General features: G+C 43.7%; 1 protein-coding gene across 1 annotated transcript in view; it reads right to left on the bottom strand.

The window, feature by feature from the left end:
* The window catches only part of LOC142095500 (uncharacterized), a 66,767-nt gene that overhangs the window by 12,109 nt on the left and 37,235 nt on the right, over nucleotides 1–17,423 (bottom strand). The window contains 3 exon segments of the mRNA XM_075178445.1: nucleotides 10,370–12,076; nucleotides 15,259–15,376; nucleotides 15,379–16,592. Of these exon segments, the coding sequence (XP_075034546.1) occupies nucleotides 10,370–12,076; nucleotides 15,259–15,376; nucleotides 15,379–16,592 (3,039 nt within the window).

Here is a 17,423-nt window from a genome sequence, read left to right as displayed (position 1 = left end):
CTTGGTATAGGTACTCCCGATTCTTGGAGTACACATTGGAAGTGAGAAAGTTTAGACTCCGCATTGTGATTATTTTAGAGTTACAGACATGAATTAGGGACGTGGCTTAGTCAAAAAATCTGAGGTCTGTGAAAGACACAGTTAAAAAGAGCCTGAAAGGTTATGTATAGAGTTACAGTTTGATGTTTATTATTGACTGTGTTATAGTGTTTTAATGACTGTGTTGTATACAGCCCTATCGAATTTGCAGGAATGCTGTTATCGCTCCTCAATCACTCCGGTTGTTGTGGAAATGTGTGTCTGAATGGCAAAAGGTCTCGTAATTTCCAGCTTGCAAGTGAGCCTGGGAACACAAAGCTATTTCCCTGCTCGTTCCACCTCCTGTCTTCCTCCTTCTACCCACTCTCCATCCCAAAATTTGCCCTGTACACTCTTTCCTCCAGCTCGGGCCAGCCAGGCTCTTTGGAGCAGTTAAATAGTCGCATTTTGAACCTGCATGAATGTAATTCAAAGAAATTAAAAGGATTCACTGTAAGGTTCCCGGAAAAAAACAATTGGGAATTTCTTGGAACATCTGATGGAGGAAGCATGACCATTTATCAGTGTCCATACATAACATTAAAAATAATGCAAATACAAATAGATAAATAAAGACAATATAATATTGTAGAACATATAATAAATAACAACACAATTATACATATTAGAAATATAAAGCATACTAGTAAAAATGAAAAAAACCAAAACATAAAAATGAAAAAAATAGAAATAAAAATAACATGGATAGGAAAGGCTTCTTAGACAGAAAAAAAAATCTAATTTTCAGGTAAGTAGAAGCTGCCTGCGAAGGAATAAAAAGTAAATGGAACTACAGCGGGAAGGCAATTTGAACAAACTCAATACTCTATTTTCTTCTACAGCTCTGACCGCTGTCGGCTGCGTCAGATCACAAAGTGACAGCCTATCCATCTATGTGACATGGTCCTGACGTCTCCATTTCTCATGCTCTCAGGCCACGACCTGAAGCAACTTAAGACTCTTCTCCTTAGTTTTGCAAGTGTACATCCTCTACTTATTCTGGTCTTCTGTACCCCCCTTCACTTCAACTGCTTTACCATACTGATATTTTGGTGCACACTCCCACGATAGGCCTCAGGGATTGTAATAAGTATTGTCAGAAACACCTTGACAAATTGTTTTCACAAGCAACAAGTTGCCACCTTAGTCCCCCCTCCACTCCATTTACTAACTGATGACTGGGACATTATGATGTATTCTGCCCTTTGTATCAGTGGACTTGTCAATATCTTTGTCAGTCCTTGTCCCGCTCTTCCTTGTCACATAGAGATTGACCCTTTTCTCAGTTAATTTTTGGCCCGCAAGCCACCACACTTATTTATACATATCTATTTCCTCCCAAATTATTTTAGCAGTGAGTAAAGCTTATAATTTGGTACAACTTAATCTCAGTCACCCGTTTGGCAGTTTTGGAAGCCTATGCTAGGGGCCTGAGCTCCAGGGACATCAATCTGATTGAAAGTGTGGCAAGGTCTATGATACAAAAATTTAGGAAACTTACTTGTCATTACATCCATTAACTGTGGTGTTTCAATATAAACAGTAAAAAATGTTGAAGCAGCTAATAAAGAGATGTATTTGAAGTCTGACAAATGGCAATAAAAAGTAAAAATAACGTATAAATAAATGACAATTGTAGAACAAAAAAGCTGGGAAAGAGAAAATATCTAATAAGAAACAAAACCTCACTACAAGTTACAAGCGGGGAACAAGTACACATTTATTAATAAGCGTGTATTAATTTTGCAGGTTACATTTCACAAGATACAATAAACTGTAGATAAGAAACAATTAAGAAAACAGCCCTGATACTCCTCAAACCTACAGTCATGGTCAAGTTGCTGCTTCAGTGTTTTTAGACCTTTTTGTCAGATGTTGCTGTGTTATACTGAAGTAAAATTACAAGCATTTCATAAGTGTCAAAGGCTTTTATTGACAATTACATTAAGTTTATGCAAAGAGTCAATATTTGCAGTGTTGACCCTTCTTTTTGAAGACCTCTGCAGTTCACCCTGGCGTGCTGTCAATCAACTTCTGGGCCACAAACTGACTGATGGGCGCCTATTCTTGCCTAATCAATGCTTGGAGTGTGCGATTTTGTTTGACCACCCACCTCTTGAGGATTGACCACAAGTTCTCAATGGGATTAAGGTCTGGGGATTTTCCTGGCCATGGACCCAAACTTTCATTGTTTTGATCCCCTAGCCACTTAGTTATCATTTATGTCTTATGGTAAGGTGCTCCATCATGCTGGAAAAGGCATTGTTCTTCACAAAACTGTTCTTGGATGGTTGGAAGAAGTTGGTCTTGGAGGATGTATCGGTACCATTCTTAATTCATGGCTGTGTTCTTAGGCAAAAGAGGAGGCGACGCTATGAATGAACTCCACATTGTGAACATCAATAAAGAAACTCCATCATTTTGGATTGTATAACGTTATATTATCTGATAATATCTGCCGTTCTACACTAAACTATAGGGAGAGGGGCTGCCTATGCTAAACTATAGGGAGGGAGGCTGCACAGAGAACACTATAGGGAGGGGGTGATGGGACCTTTAATTTAATGCTGAGGTGTTTTGGGTCTATAATTAAATGTTAGGCTGAGTGTGGGGAGGAGGGCTATCTATTAAATGTGAATATTATTTAATGCTGGGAATGGTTGTGGGAAATGGATGTATTAAATGTAAATGCTATTAATGTATTGCTGGGGCTGTTTGGAGGGAGGGTATCAGGTTTATTTATTAAATGGAAATACTATTAATTTAATGTTGGATCTGGAGGAAGGCCTAAGTATTAATTGTGGGTCCTATTTATTTAATGCCGAGGTTGGAATTTTCTAAATGTACCTATTATTTTTTCCAGAGAGGGCCCTCAACATTCCAGGATCCAGACAAGCCGCAACTAAAGAAACCAGCAGCCACAGATGGTAAAAGTGACAAGAACAGGTAGGACAATCTGTCAAATGTTCTGAGTCTAGTGCAGGCTTGGCTAACCTGTGGCACTCCAGGTGTTGTGAAACTACATGTCCCAGCATACCCTTCCAACAATAAGCAGCTATATATTGGCAAAGCATGCTGGGGCTTGTACTTTCACAACACCTGGAGTGCCACAGGTTAGCCAAGTCTGGTCTAGTGGGACAATCCCGATTTTTGGTGACTGTTCTGCCCAATCTAAGGGGCAGGTCAACACTGTGTACTCTTTATATACACACTACATTATTTATATACTACACTACACTATGGTGCTAGCTGTCCTTTGTGGGCTGACCACTCCCCCACTAGTGTCTGGTCACGCCTCTATGATGACTGGCCACACCCCCTCTGGTGGGCCCCTAGCATTGCAGTCCCCCGGTGGGCCCTTCATGCCCCAGTCCGACACTGAGTAGAAGTAATACATCGCACCGTAATTTGGAAACATCAGAAGTAGATTCCTCAGACAGTGATTCTAATAGTTTGAGATATGATAGTTCCACCAGAACACAGAAGAGTTGAGATTTTTTAGAGGATGCCCTGTTCAGCATAAGGGACAAAACAGATATAAAAGAAAGATCCACAGGGGTCGAAAGAAATCGAGATCAAAGGAACAGAAGAGACCATCAGAGATATCAGAAGAGATATCACAGATGTTAACTGATAACGAATCATCCCTGCGAATTATCAATCTATCTAATAAAATCCTTACATCTACACAAATGGATGTCTTAAGCAAAGGTTTATCATTTTCACTATCAAAGAATTTTGATCGGTTTTTATAGTAGAAAGATATGAATTTATTTGTAAGAAAATTAGCATTAGCAAAATACCATGCTCATAGAAATATATCAGATTCTACTTCAAGGAAGAATAGTATGGAAGTGTCACGGTTACAAACAGGAGTACAGCTAGGAGTCACGAATATGGTGAAAACACTCTGTTTATTTGCAGAAAAGTATAAATAGCAGGTAATCGATAGCAGTAGTAAATACCAGGTGCAAGCTGATGCAGGAAATGATACCAATGTTCAGAAACCAGCAGGTAAGCAGCTAATGCAGGAAGTATGAACAGGTTCCAAGCAGGCATGAACCAGAGGAGCAAGGCAGGAGGAAGAATCCACAGGTTGCAACAAGGATATGACATCACAGGATGGGACAACAATAACCAGCCATGTGTGCTGGGAGAGACAGGTATATAAAGGGAAAAAGAGACCACACCCAGGTGCATGCAATAATTGGAGAACAGAGAGTTTAACCATTAAATCACAAGAAATGCACAATAGCAGCACCTCTGGACATCAGAGGTACTGCTGCAAACACATAAAAAGAACAAATACAAATAATAAAGTCCAAAAGGTAGGAGCTGCCAGGCGGATCATGACAGTACCCCCTCCCTTAAGGGCGGATTCCAGGCGTCCAAATTACCACCAATGTCTGAATTCATCAGAATCATAGTCCAGAATTGGGGGCCCGGCAGAAAAGTCCTCGTCCATGGGTGGAGAGGCAAAGGAGACCATGCCAGATGGAAGTTGAAGCACCGTAGAACGTCCTTTCTTTTTACGTCCTCCTCTCTTACGGGCCTTCCTTGGAGTTGGGATCTGCGCCAACTGGGAGGAGCACAAAGGTATCACTTGGCCAGGTGAGATGGGTGGTACTGCTGATAATGTAGAGGCCCCGCAAGATGGCACTGCAGGGGTTGGAGAAAACTTTTCGATTACTGCCTCAACAAACAGTTGTAAGTCCCATAGTATGGAATGATCCGTTTCAATAAATGGATTTGCCCATTCCAAAGCTTCTCCTTTAAAATATGAAATAAGGAACAGCACCCGTCCCTTAGGGTTGTTAACAAGCTCTGGTATGGAGGGCATATAAGAGGCAGCAAATTTCAGAAGGGCACAAAGTTGGGAAATGTGCCCCTCAAAGAAAGGCAACGGCTCAGAGTTAGCACCCTCAGCAACAGATGGCTGGGACTTGGCAGACGACTTGGCGGCAGGCCCGGACTGGGCGGCAGACTTGGGGGCAGGCCCGGACTGGGCGGCAGACTTGGGGGCAGGCCCGGACTGGGTGGCAGACTTGGGGGCAGGCCCGGACTGGGCGGCAGACTTGGGGGCAGGCCCGTACTGGGCGGCAGACTTGGGGGCAGGCCCGTACTGGGCGGCAGACTTGGGGGCAGGCCCGGACTGGGCGGCAGACTTGGGGGCAGGCCCGGACTGGGCGGCAGAGTTGGCGGGCAGGCCCGTACTGGGCGGCAGACTTGGGGGCAGGCCCGAACTGGGCGGCAGACTTGGGGGCAGGCCCGGACTGGACGGCAGACTTGGGGGCAGGCCCGGACTGGACGGCAGACTTGGGGGCAGGCCCGGACTGGGCGGCAGACTTGGGGGCAGGCCCGGACTGGGCGGCAGACTTGGGGGCAGGCCCGGACTGGGCGGCAGACTTGGGGGCAGGCCCGGACTGGGCGGCAGACTTGGGGGCAGGCCCGGACTGGGCGGCTGACTTGAGAGCAGGCCCGGACTGGGCGGCAGATTTGGGAGCAGGCCCGGACTGGGCAGAAGGCTTGCCAGCAGGGCTGGACTGGGCGGCAGGCCTGGCAGGGACAGCACTTTGAGAAGCCTGAGGGCAGACAGCACTTTGAAAAGCCTGAGGGCAGACAGCACTTTGAGAAGCCTGAGGGCAGACAGCACTTTGAGAAGCCTGAGGGCAGACAGCACTTTGAGAAGCCTGAGGGCAGACAGCACTTTGAGAAGCCTAAGGGCAGACAGCACTTTGAGAAGCCTGAGGGCAGACAGCACTTTGAGAAGCCTGAGGGCAGACAGCACTTTGAGAAGCCTGAGGGCAGACCGCACTTTGAGAAGCCTGAGGGCAGACAGCACCAAGTGGTAACTCGGGCTGAACCGCATGGACTGGCAACTCGGGCTGGACTGCATGGACTGGCAACTCGGGCTGGACCGCATGGACTGGCAACTCGGGCTGGACCGCATGGACTGGCAACTCGGGCTGGACCGCATGGACTGGCAACTCGGGCTGGACCGCATGGACTGGCAACTCGGGCTGGACCGCATGGACTGGCAACTCGGGCTGGACCGCATGGACTGGCAACTCGGGCTGGACCACATGGACTGGCAACTCTGGAGTGGCCTGGAGGGACAGGACCCCCTCTGGAGCGGACTGTAAGGGCAGCGCCCCCTCTGGAGCGGACTGTAAGGGCAGCGCCCCCTCTGGAGAAGTCTTTAAGGGCAGCGCCCCCTCTGGAGAAGTTTTTAAGGGCAGCGCCCCCTCTGGAAGAGTCTTTAAGGGCAGCGCCCCCTCTGGAGCAGGCTGAAGCTCAGGAACAGAGACAGCGGCTGAAGACTCGGAACTGGAGACAGCGGCTGAAGACCCGGAACTGGAGACAGCGGCTGAAGACCCGGAACTGGAGACAGCGGCTGAAGACTCGGAACTGGAGACAGCGGCTGAAGACTCGGAACTGGAGACAGCGGCTGAAGACTCGGAACTGGAGACAGCGGCTGAAGACTCGGAACTGGAGACAGCGGCTGAAGACTCGGAACTGGAGACAGCGGCTGAAGACTCAGGACCGGACACAGTGACAGGAGACTCAGGACCGGACACAGTGGCAGGAGACTCAGGACGGGACACAGTGACAGGAGACAGAGGCTGGCACCTCGGCACAGGAGACAGAGGCTGGGACCTCGGCACAGGCGGCTGGTGCTGGCGCCTCAGGACAGGCAGCTGGAGCTGGCGCCTCAGGACAGGCGGCTGGAGCTGGCAGATTGGGTCTCTTCCCAGAGAACAGAAATGGTGGAGCATAAACAATTTTGGAATGCGGAGAGGAAATAACAGGAGATGGTTCAGTAAGCTGACGTGGTCTACGGACAGGACAGTCCTGCAAGAAATGTGCATTGCTGGCACAGTAGAGACACAACTTGTATGTTATCCTACGCCGCCGTTCCTCTTCGGTCAGATGGGGGCGTGGACCACCTGTGTATGGGAATTTGTTACCCCATAGTTCATAGAAAACAGCAAATTTGTAGAAGTACCTTTAAGAGGTGCTGTTTGCACAGGTTCATCAGCAGAGAAGGTGGATTGAGGCAGCTCAGCAGCTTCTGAATTAAGAAAGGCAGAATCTGACAGTCTCCTGAGTGGGTCCACAAGTAAAGAGGAAAATCTAGCAAGCTAAGAACGTAGCAATATAATGTCCATCTGTAAAGTTTGTAGCACTGGCAATTCCATGATTGATGAAACAGACATATTGCAAAAAACAAATGAAAACTTGATTGCAGAAAAAAGGTCCCAGAATAAAACAAAACATTCACCTGACTCCAAAGCTGTTTTGTAGGCTGGTTATACTGTCACGGTTACAAACAGGAGTACAGCTAGGAGTCACGAATATGGTGAAAACACTCTGTTTATTTGCAGAAAAGTATAAATAGCAGGTAATCGAGAGCAGTAGTAAATACCAGGTGCAAGCTGATGCAGGAAATGATACCAATGTTCAGAAACCAGCAGGTAAGCAGCTAATGCAGGGAAGCAGGAAGTATGAACAGGTTCCAAGCAGGCATGAACCAGAGGAGCAAGGCAGGAGGAAGAATCCTCAGGTTGCAACAAGGATATGACATCACAGGATGGGACAACAATAACCAGCCATGTGTGCTGGGAGAGACAGGTATATAAAGGGAAAAAGACCACACCCAGGTGCATGGAATAATTGGAGAACAGAGTTTAACCCTTAAAGCACAAGAAATGCACAATAGCAGCACCTCTGGACATCAGAGGTACTGCTGCAAACACATAAAAAGAACAAATACAAATAATAAAGTCCAAAAGGTAGGAGCTGCCAGGCGGATCGTGACAGGAAGTGAATACTGATATTTATCCAGATACTGATATGGATCTACCGTATGTCAACATTTTTCACAAGAAGATCTGAATGCATTTAAGTTACTGGAAGAATTATCAGCAGAAGGATCTTTGGATGAAACAGTTGTGAATCCAATGACTACCATATGGACGATATCCAAGAAAAAAATATTATTTTTTTTCAGAAAGAAATCTATTGTCCACAAATTAAAACTTCAAAGAATTTGGATAAATTACATCTGAGAACTGAGAATATGAAATTTATTAAAAATGTTACTCAAAGAAAGTCAAAGCAATTAAAGAAATTCAAGAAAGGACTGATGTCCAAATAAAGCCACCAAAGGAGGTAATGTGGTTATTTGGCCAGAAGAACAATACAAGAAGGAAGCTTATAAACAACTGAGAGATGATAGATGCTATAAACGCCTACTTTCAAATCCTACAAATGACTTAAAAGAATTGTATAAGATAATCGATAAAGCCTTTAAAGAAGGGGTAATTTTGCAATCTGAAAACAATGTTTATTTTGGACTTGAGAGACAGCCATTTTAGGATTAAAAGCTGCTGACGACAGAAGAAAACAGTGGTGAGTATAGGGAATTTATTTATTTTTTTTATTTTTTTTAAGTACGCTTTATTAATAGTAACATCGTATCTTTAACATAATTACAAAATTCTCAAAAGGTACATTAACAAGTACTTGTACATATATAGATAGACACAATGTACAGTTTTTTCTCACCATGCTTTTACAGTGTAAATTTGACTGCGTGTTGATCTTGTACCGTGAAGATGTTATTTATTTTTTTTATTTTTTTTTAAAGCAAAACAGAAAGAAAAAAATAATAAAAAGAAGAGAAGGGGGGTGAGTAAGAATGATGGGCAGGAAAGGGGGGGGGAGAATTAGAGGGGTTAGGGGTAAGGAATTCACGCCTTTAACAAGAAGAAGTCAAATCCATTAATTTCAATAAGGGATTGGTCTTACTAGAATTGAAGCAGGGGTTGATTATGGTGTGAGGCCCATGGAGACCAGACTTTATGGAAAGACACGGAGGAGCCCTCAGCACACTAGTGATGTGCTCCATTTGGTAAATATGCCAAACCCGACCACAGACCATTTGGAGAGTAGGGGGTGTGGGACTTCTCCAAGAAGCAGCTATCTGGCAAGTAGCCGCGCTGATTATGTGCCGGAGGAGCTTATGTGCATGTGTAGGGATGTCCGGGAGAGGCAAGGGTAATAGTACATGCTTAGGGTCGGAGGCTATGGGAGTGTCGAGGACCGCTGTAGCTAGTGTAAGAACCGCTGTCCAGTACGAGCGTATTCTGGGACAGTCCCACCAAATATGCATAAAGGTGCCAACATGGCCACAATTTCTCCAACATGTGGGGTTCGTTTGTGGATATATAACATGGAGCCTAGCAGGTACATAGTACCATCTATGGAGCAGTTTATGGGCATTTTCTTTGATACGGACATTTATGGAACAAGGCGCTGTCCATTCATAAATGTCCGACCACTCTTCTGGATCTAGGGACGTTCCCAGGTCCGCTTCCCACTGTGCTTGGAATCGGTCCTTGATCTCTGTGGAGGTGGGGAGTAATGCATTGTATAGCGTTGAAATGAGACCTTTTGAGGATGCTCCAGAGAGGCACAGATTCTCAAATGTCGTGGGAGGCCTAGAAGATAAATGAGCCTCTACCTTTTGGTGAAAGTGTCTAATCTGTAAGTATTGGTGGAACTGTCCCATCACAAGCCCGCACCGGCTCGCTAAGTCTGAGAACTGAGGGAATGTTTGTGTCCTAGTGATATGATTTAGTAGCAATATTCCACCTTCCCCTGCCCATTTTGTGTGCATAGGGCGTGCGAGACCAGGTGTAAAGGCTGGGTTTGTCCAGAGGGGTTTCATTATCGATGGTGTTGGAGACAGATTCGCCATTCTATTACACCGGGTCCAGATTGAGAGGGAGAGGGCTATTACTGGGTGAGTTCGGGTGGGGGCTGGGCGCTGAGCGGTTGGTAGCCAAAGTGCAGAGCAAATCGGTGAGCCTCCCAGAAGGTCCGATTCTATATCAACCCAGACCCTAGTTCCGGGCGGAGAGTGCCATTGTACACATTGAGCTAATCTAGCCGCGTAATAATAATTCCGAAAGTTAGGGATGCCGAGGCCACCTGCCATGGGAGGGCGCTGCAGAATACGAGCAGAGATCCTGGGTCTTCTATTTGACCAGATGAATCGCCTTACAGAGGCTTGCAGCAGTTTTAGGACAGAGGGGGGAACTCTAATAGGGAGGGTGTGAAAGAGGTAAAGCAGTCTGGGGAGCAAGTTCATTTTTCACTGATGTGATCCACCCCACCCAAGATATCATGAGATTGTCCCAGGAGACCATATCTTTTTTGAGAGAAGCTATAAGTTGGGGATAGTTTGCCCGGTAGAGATTTTCTACCTTTCTGGTAAGTCTAATACCCAGGTATTTAATACATTCGGAACTCCAGTGAAAGGGGAAGTTTAGCTCCAGGAGCTGCTTTAGCTTAGGGGGGATATTGAGATCCAGGATATCTGTCTTAGTTGTATTGATCTTAAAATTCGATACTATGGAAAAATTGTCAAGTTCTTGGAATAAGTTGGGTAACGATGTTAGGGGATTGGTGATGGTAAGGAGGATATCATCCGCATAAAGTGCAATCTTATAAGTGCTAGATGATAGCTGTATGCCGGAGATGTTGGGGTTCTGACGTATTTTCACGGCTAGAGGTTCTATAATTAATGCAAATAAGAGGGGGGAGAGGGGGCATCCCTGTCGGGTCCCATTGCGAATCTGAAAGGCCGATGAGGAACACCCGTTCACCTGGACAGAGGCACTCGGATTGGCATATAAGGCAGAGACTCCCTCGAGAAAACGATCTTCGAAACCATAAGCAGCGAGGGCTTTCATCATAAAGGGCCAGCCAATGCGGTCAAATGCCTTTTCGGCATCTAGGGACATGAGGAGGGAGGGCAACTTACATTCGTTAATATGTTGAATGAGGTCTATTGTCCGCCTGGTGTTGTCTGCTGCCTGCCGGCTTGGGACAAATCCTACCTGATCGGGGTGTACTAATTTCGGGAGCACAGCATTCATCCTATTCACAAGGACTTTGGCATATATTTTTAGGTCCACATTAAGTAATGAGATGGGGCGGAAGCTACTACAGAGGGAAGGATCTTTGCCCTCTTTCGGAATAACAGTAATCCGGGCTCGGGTCGTAGCTATATCAAAGGGGGTCCCATCAAGGATGGCATTAAACCATGTGGTCAACTTTGGACTGAGAATTCCTGCAAATTTTTTGTAGTAACTGGCAGGGAGTCCATCCGGACCCGGGGCAGAGGCTATCTTCATGCTACGTAGGGCTGAAGTAGTCTCTTCAACTGTTATGTCAGAACTGAGAAACTGGATCTCTGCGTTTGATAGTCGTGGGAGGTGGCAGGATTGCAGATACGCATTTATTTTGTCGTCTAAGTCAGGGGGTGGCGGGTCTGATTCATTCAAATTATATAGTGATGAATAGTATGTCTGGAATTCCTCTAATATAGAGTTTGGATTGTATGTCAATTGCCCTTGGGAATTTTTAATAGAGGAAATCGCATTGCGTGTACGCCTTTGGCGGAGTTTCCGGGCTAGTAGGGAATCCGCCTTGTCGCCTTTTTCGTAAAAAAGTTGCTGGGTCCATTTGAGAGTACGAGCTGTTTTCTTGGATAAGATCGCATTGAGCTGGCCCCTGACTATCGTTAGTTCTCTCAGATGCGACTGATCTAATGATCCCTGATGCTGAGTGAGCAGAGAGAGAAGTCGGGCTTCCAGTGCAGATATCTGCTCCCGTTCCTCTTTACGTCGGGAGGCTGCGATACTAATAAGACGTCCACGTATTGTGGCCTTGTGTGCTTCCCAAATCGTGGACAGGGATATATCAGGGGTTTCATTTAAAGCAAAGAATTCATTAAGCGCCTCTGCTATCTCCAGACATGCCGCGGTGTTAAGTAAGAGAGTATCATCCAACCGCCACATTGAGCTTCGCTTAGGAAGATTTGCAACGTCTAATTGAAGAGATACTCCCATGTGGTCTGTCCAGACAAACTGGTGAACCTCAGCCCTGCGAATCTTAGTGGCCAGACGAGTGTCAATCAGGAAATAATCTATTCGGGTGTATACGTTATGGGGGTGAGAATAAAAAGTATATCCCCTGTCTGTGCCATTAATCACCCGCCACCCATCCAGGAGGGAATGCTCTTTAAGTAATGCAGCAAATTGGTTGGCCTGCCGAACGGAATGCGCTTGGAGCGGAGATGAGGGTGCGGTCATCGGTGTCCTATCAAGAGAGGGGTCCAGAATCATATTAAAGTCGCCCCCCATAAGCAAGTGGCCTTCGGCATGTTTGTGTATACGGCTGAATAGCTTCTGAAGGAAAGGAATTTGGGCACTATTGGGAGCATAGCAACAGATTATTGTGACCGGTAGCTGACCTAGTGTGACTACTAATATGAGAAAGCGGCCATCCGGGTCCGCAATCGAGCGGCACACCACCAACGGAACAGATGGTCTTACCAGAATAGCCACTCCTCTGTGTTTAGAGGTGGCTGAGGCGAAGTATGTCTGTGAGAAGAGTTTTCCTTGGAATGTTACATGTGGTTCAGTTAAGTGGGTCTCTTGAAGAAAGACTATGTCTGCCCGAGACTTTTTAAGAGCAGTCTGGAATTTATTATTTTTAATAAAAATATATGGTGTAAATGAGGGTGTTTACTGTCTTTATTGTGGGTTTATTTGTATTAAATGTTAGTTGTTTTAATGAGGGTGTTGTGGTTTTGTAAACATTTTGCTTTGTGGAACTACAGGTCGCAGCCAGCCGTGGGTGTCAGGGCATGTTGGCACTTGTGGTTCTCCAAGTGCCAACATGCCCTGGCTGCCATGGGTATGCTGGTGCTTGCAGTTATACAAGTAGCAGCATGCCCACACTATTTATGGCACCCTGACTGGCTGGGACTTGTAGTTCCACAAAACAAAATTACTGTGAGCTTGGGAATCTAGTTTATTGCTTATCAGAGTCGATGCAAGTTTTTATTCCAGAACCGCATGTCTTGCCTCTTAGTCCATAATAGGGCAGCACAGTGGCTTAGTGGCTAGCACTTCTGCCTCACAGCACTGAGGTCATGAGTTCATTCCCGACCATGGCCTTATCAGTGTGGAGTTTGTATGTTCTCCCCGTGTTTGCGTGGGTTTCCTCCGGGTGCTCCGGTTTCCTCCCACATTCCAAAATAAAAAAACATACTGGTAGGTTAATTGGCTGCTATCAAATTGACCCGAGTCTCTGTGTGTGTGTGTATGTTAGGGAATTTAGACAGTAAGCTCCAATGGGGCAGGGACTGATGTGAGTGAGTTCTCTGTACAGCGCTGCGGAATTAGTAGCGCTATATAAATAGCTGATGATAATAGGGCCAACTGAACCTAAATGCGTCTCCCTGACAAATCTCAGGTTATTAGCGGCAACTAGTTCTGGTATATTCCACTCTTCTGAATATCATGACAAGAGATTAAAAGGAATTACTCTCAAAGCATTTATTGATTTTCATAATTTCAATATGGGAACAACAGGTAACAAAGTTAAGGGACTGGATTCTTAAAGTTAATGAAGCCATGTTCAATCAAGAGTAAGCTTTAATAGCACAGGTCAGATAGCCAGTACACATGACAATATGGAATGCCTGGATGGAATTCAAGTGAACACCACAATATAGAAACATGTTAGCGGACTTCTTTTGTAAAATAGCAATATTTTGCCAACTGACCCCCACACAAACTCACTCTCCCTCCATACTTTATACAGGATATCCCTGATTTTTCCTGATTTTATTTTTCCTTGTTTCAATAATCTTAAAATAAACAATAAGTCAACTTGATTGCTATTTATAGATGTTATTACTGTACAGTACTGTGTATATATACAACATTGCATGTGCCATGTACATATAGTATTTGCACTGTACTGTTATTTCAATTAGGTTAAGCTCAGACTTTCTTTCAGGAAACTCACTTAACATATGCAGATCACAGCCTTGAATTCCCTCTGATCATTAATTTCCTACTTAGAGTAGACTGTCTAATTATGACATTGTAAAAACAAATTAGCCCACTTGGTGTAAATTAGAGAACGTTTTTGGCGAATGGAAAAGATAAAGGCTACCTATATATATATATATATATATATATATATATATATATATATATATATATATATATATATATAGGAAGTATTTACTTCAAAGAACATGCCTTCATATTTTGGGGCAAAGACCGCACAAGGGTTGTGAAGTATAGATACCAACTGCAGAGGAAACCCACAGTTGTCACATATCTTTCAAAATTATATTTGATGTTGTTGCAATTTCATCATAATTGATATGTAAATTTGCGGGAGGTTATGGCTGGTTTATTGATTGGGGAGTTATGTCACTGGTATATGTCCAAGAAAAGTTATGGAAGGTCAAAACTTTTCAACTATCTTTGGACAAACTATAATTGACACCCAGGGGATACTTCCTTCCCCACATTAGCATATACACTGCCCCTCTGAATGCCCTCCCAGTGAAACCTGCTTAAATACCTTATGTGAGAGTGGGCAGATTGTCAGCTCTTGGGACACAATCTAATTGGAGGACTGTCAATTTGATTCTGCTTTGTCCCAGGCATACAGATTATGATACATACATTTTATTCTCTGTAATGTCATCCCATTTGTTTTTATAACTGCATTGCATTTATTGATGTATGTCAATATATGTTATTTGTATTATATATAAATGCCCTGTACCTTTGTATATTAAATCTAACATTTAATAAGTTTTGTCCTTGACACTCTAACGAATCTAGCCTTTTATGAAGAGTATTGCTTTACCATGTTAACCCATTGAATGTGTGAATTGTTAATCCATTTGACTAATAAGCCTAGTGTGTGCTAGTGTGTAACACAGGTTTGATGTATTAACTCTTTTATTGCTGGTGTGTGCATTGCTAACTTGTATGTAACAAGGTGTGCAGCTACGAGTCCATTACCCAGGACAGCCAAACTAAACAATATTACTCCACAGAATGAGCCAGTGCTGTAATTTCTTAACTAAAGCCAATAGGAACCATGTTGTATTTACAAATATGAACATTTGGACCTAATACATTTATTAGAAGCCACTTGTTTGAGAATAAAGATATGATTTAACAGACGTAACATAGGACGTTATACTATATGTAGCTATTAAGAAAAAAATATTTTACCTGTGAGTTTTGACATGTGCTAATAAAACTTTTTTTCTCCCAACACATTTTCCTCATTGAGAGCAAGAATATGGTTTACCTCCTGTGTGAATTCTCTGATGTAGAACGAGAACTAAATAACTGACAAAACATTTCCCACATTCAGAGCAAGAATATGGTTTCTCTATGGTTTCTCTCCTGTGTGAATTCTCTGATGAACAACCAGATTGGACTTTCTGATAAAACATTTTCCACATTCAGAGCAAGAAAACGGTTTCTCTCCAGTGTGAGATCTCTGATGTCGAACAAGATGTGTATTACTATTAAAACATTTCCCACATTCAGAGCAAGAATATGGTTTTTCTCCTGTGTGAATTCTCTGATGTATAACCAGCTCAGTCTTACTGATAAAACATTTTCCACATTCAGAGCAGGAATGCGGTTTTTCTCCTGTGTGAATTCTCTGATGCATAACCAGATATGACCTTCTGATAAAACATTTTCCACATTCAGAGCAAGAAAACGGTTTCTCTCCAGTGTGACTTCTCTGATGTCGAACAAGAAGTGAACTACGATTAAAACATTGCCCACAGTCAGAGCAAGAATATGGTTTGTCACCTGTGTGAATTCTCCGATGTATAACCATATTGGACCTAAAGATAAAACATTTTCCACATTCAGAGCAAGAATACGGTTTCTCTCCTGTGTGAGATCTTTCATGTTTACTGAGATTTGAGCTGCTGATGAAGCATTTTCCACATTCAGAGCAACAATACGGTTTTTCTCCTGTGTGAATTCTCTGATGTATAATCAGATCAGACCTCCTGCTAAAACATTTTTCACATTCAGAGCAAGAATACTGTTTCTTTCCTGTTTGACTGCCTTGATGTCCAACAAGATCTGGGTTATTATGAGTAGATTGTGTATGTTCAGTGGGTGTATAAATGTCGGTGTCTGTAAGATTTCCATCTTCACATAAGACTGATTCCTCCTTAATATCAGTAGGTGTATATTGTGTATGATATGTGGGTGTATAAATGTCACTGTCTGTGAGGTTTCCTCCATCACATGAGACTGATTCCTTCTTAATATGAGTAGATGTATATTGTGTATGATCTGTGGGTGTATAAATTTCAGTGTCTGTGAGGTTTCCTCCTTCACATGAGACTGATTCCTCCTTAATATGAGTAGATGTATATTGTGTATGATCTGTGGGTGTATAAATGTCACTGTCTGTGAGGTTTCCTCCATCACATGAGACTGATTCCTCCTTAATATGGGTAGATGTATATTGTGTATGATCTGTGGGTGTATAAATATCAGTGTCTGCGAGGTTTCCTGCTTCACACGAGACTGATTCCTCCATAATATGGGTAGATGAACATTCAGCTGCAGTATCGTTAGGAAGACCTGTTGGAAAAAACTGAGGTCAGATATTGAAATATCACTATATACCCTCAAAGTGTATTGTCATTCACAATGTCCAAATTTCTTTTGTTATAAGCATACATATATAAGGCAGCGCTTTATCATTTTATATCATCAGGGAGGCCCAAATAAAATATTAAAACCAATAGCTCTGAATTGTCTTAGTTTTATCATAGTTCTGGGGTTACCAAATTGGAAGTATTGAATGTGAGCTAAACTTACTGTGGGTCAGTAAAGCAGTAGTTAATCTAATTTGAGTAACGTCTTCCCTTGGCCAGGTGCTCTAGCAGCCACCAATACACATGTCCTGCCTGTTGTATGGAAAGGTTTTTAACATCTAAGTGAGATAACTGTCTACAGGATCTCATGAGACAAGCTGGTCACCAAGTCTGTGCTAACTCAAACCCCAAATTCCCTTCTTGCCTCAAGTTAGACAACATCACAGTAGGGGATGAGTGTGGACTTAAAAAGCCTCTGAATGTCACAGCAAATTGTCATTTTCCTTGGATTCAATATATATATATATATATATATATATATATATATATATATATCCTCTTCAATCTTCCATGGCAGCCATTACAAAGGGATAGGTTCCTTTTCCAGTTTAGGTAGAGACAGGTTACGTAACAAAACCCACAGACCATATAGAAGGCAGCTCCAAGATGGAGGACCAGGCTAAAGAAGGACTCAAAACCATTCTGAAATGATCCCTGTTCATGAGGAACAGGATCACCCCATTCATTGTTGGTGCAGCAGTCAAGGAATGGAGCCTGAGTGCAACCCCAAACCACCGAAGGGAACCTGCTTTAG

The sequence above is a fragment of the Mixophyes fleayi genome, chromosome 6 (assembly GCF_038048845.1).
Source record: "Mixophyes fleayi isolate aMixFle1 chromosome 6, aMixFle1.hap1, whole genome shotgun sequence".
NCBI classification, from domain to species: domain Eukaryota; kingdom Metazoa; phylum Chordata; class Amphibia; order Anura; family Limnodynastidae; genus Mixophyes; species Mixophyes fleayi.
This window is presented reverse-complemented; position numbering and strand designations above follow the sequence as displayed.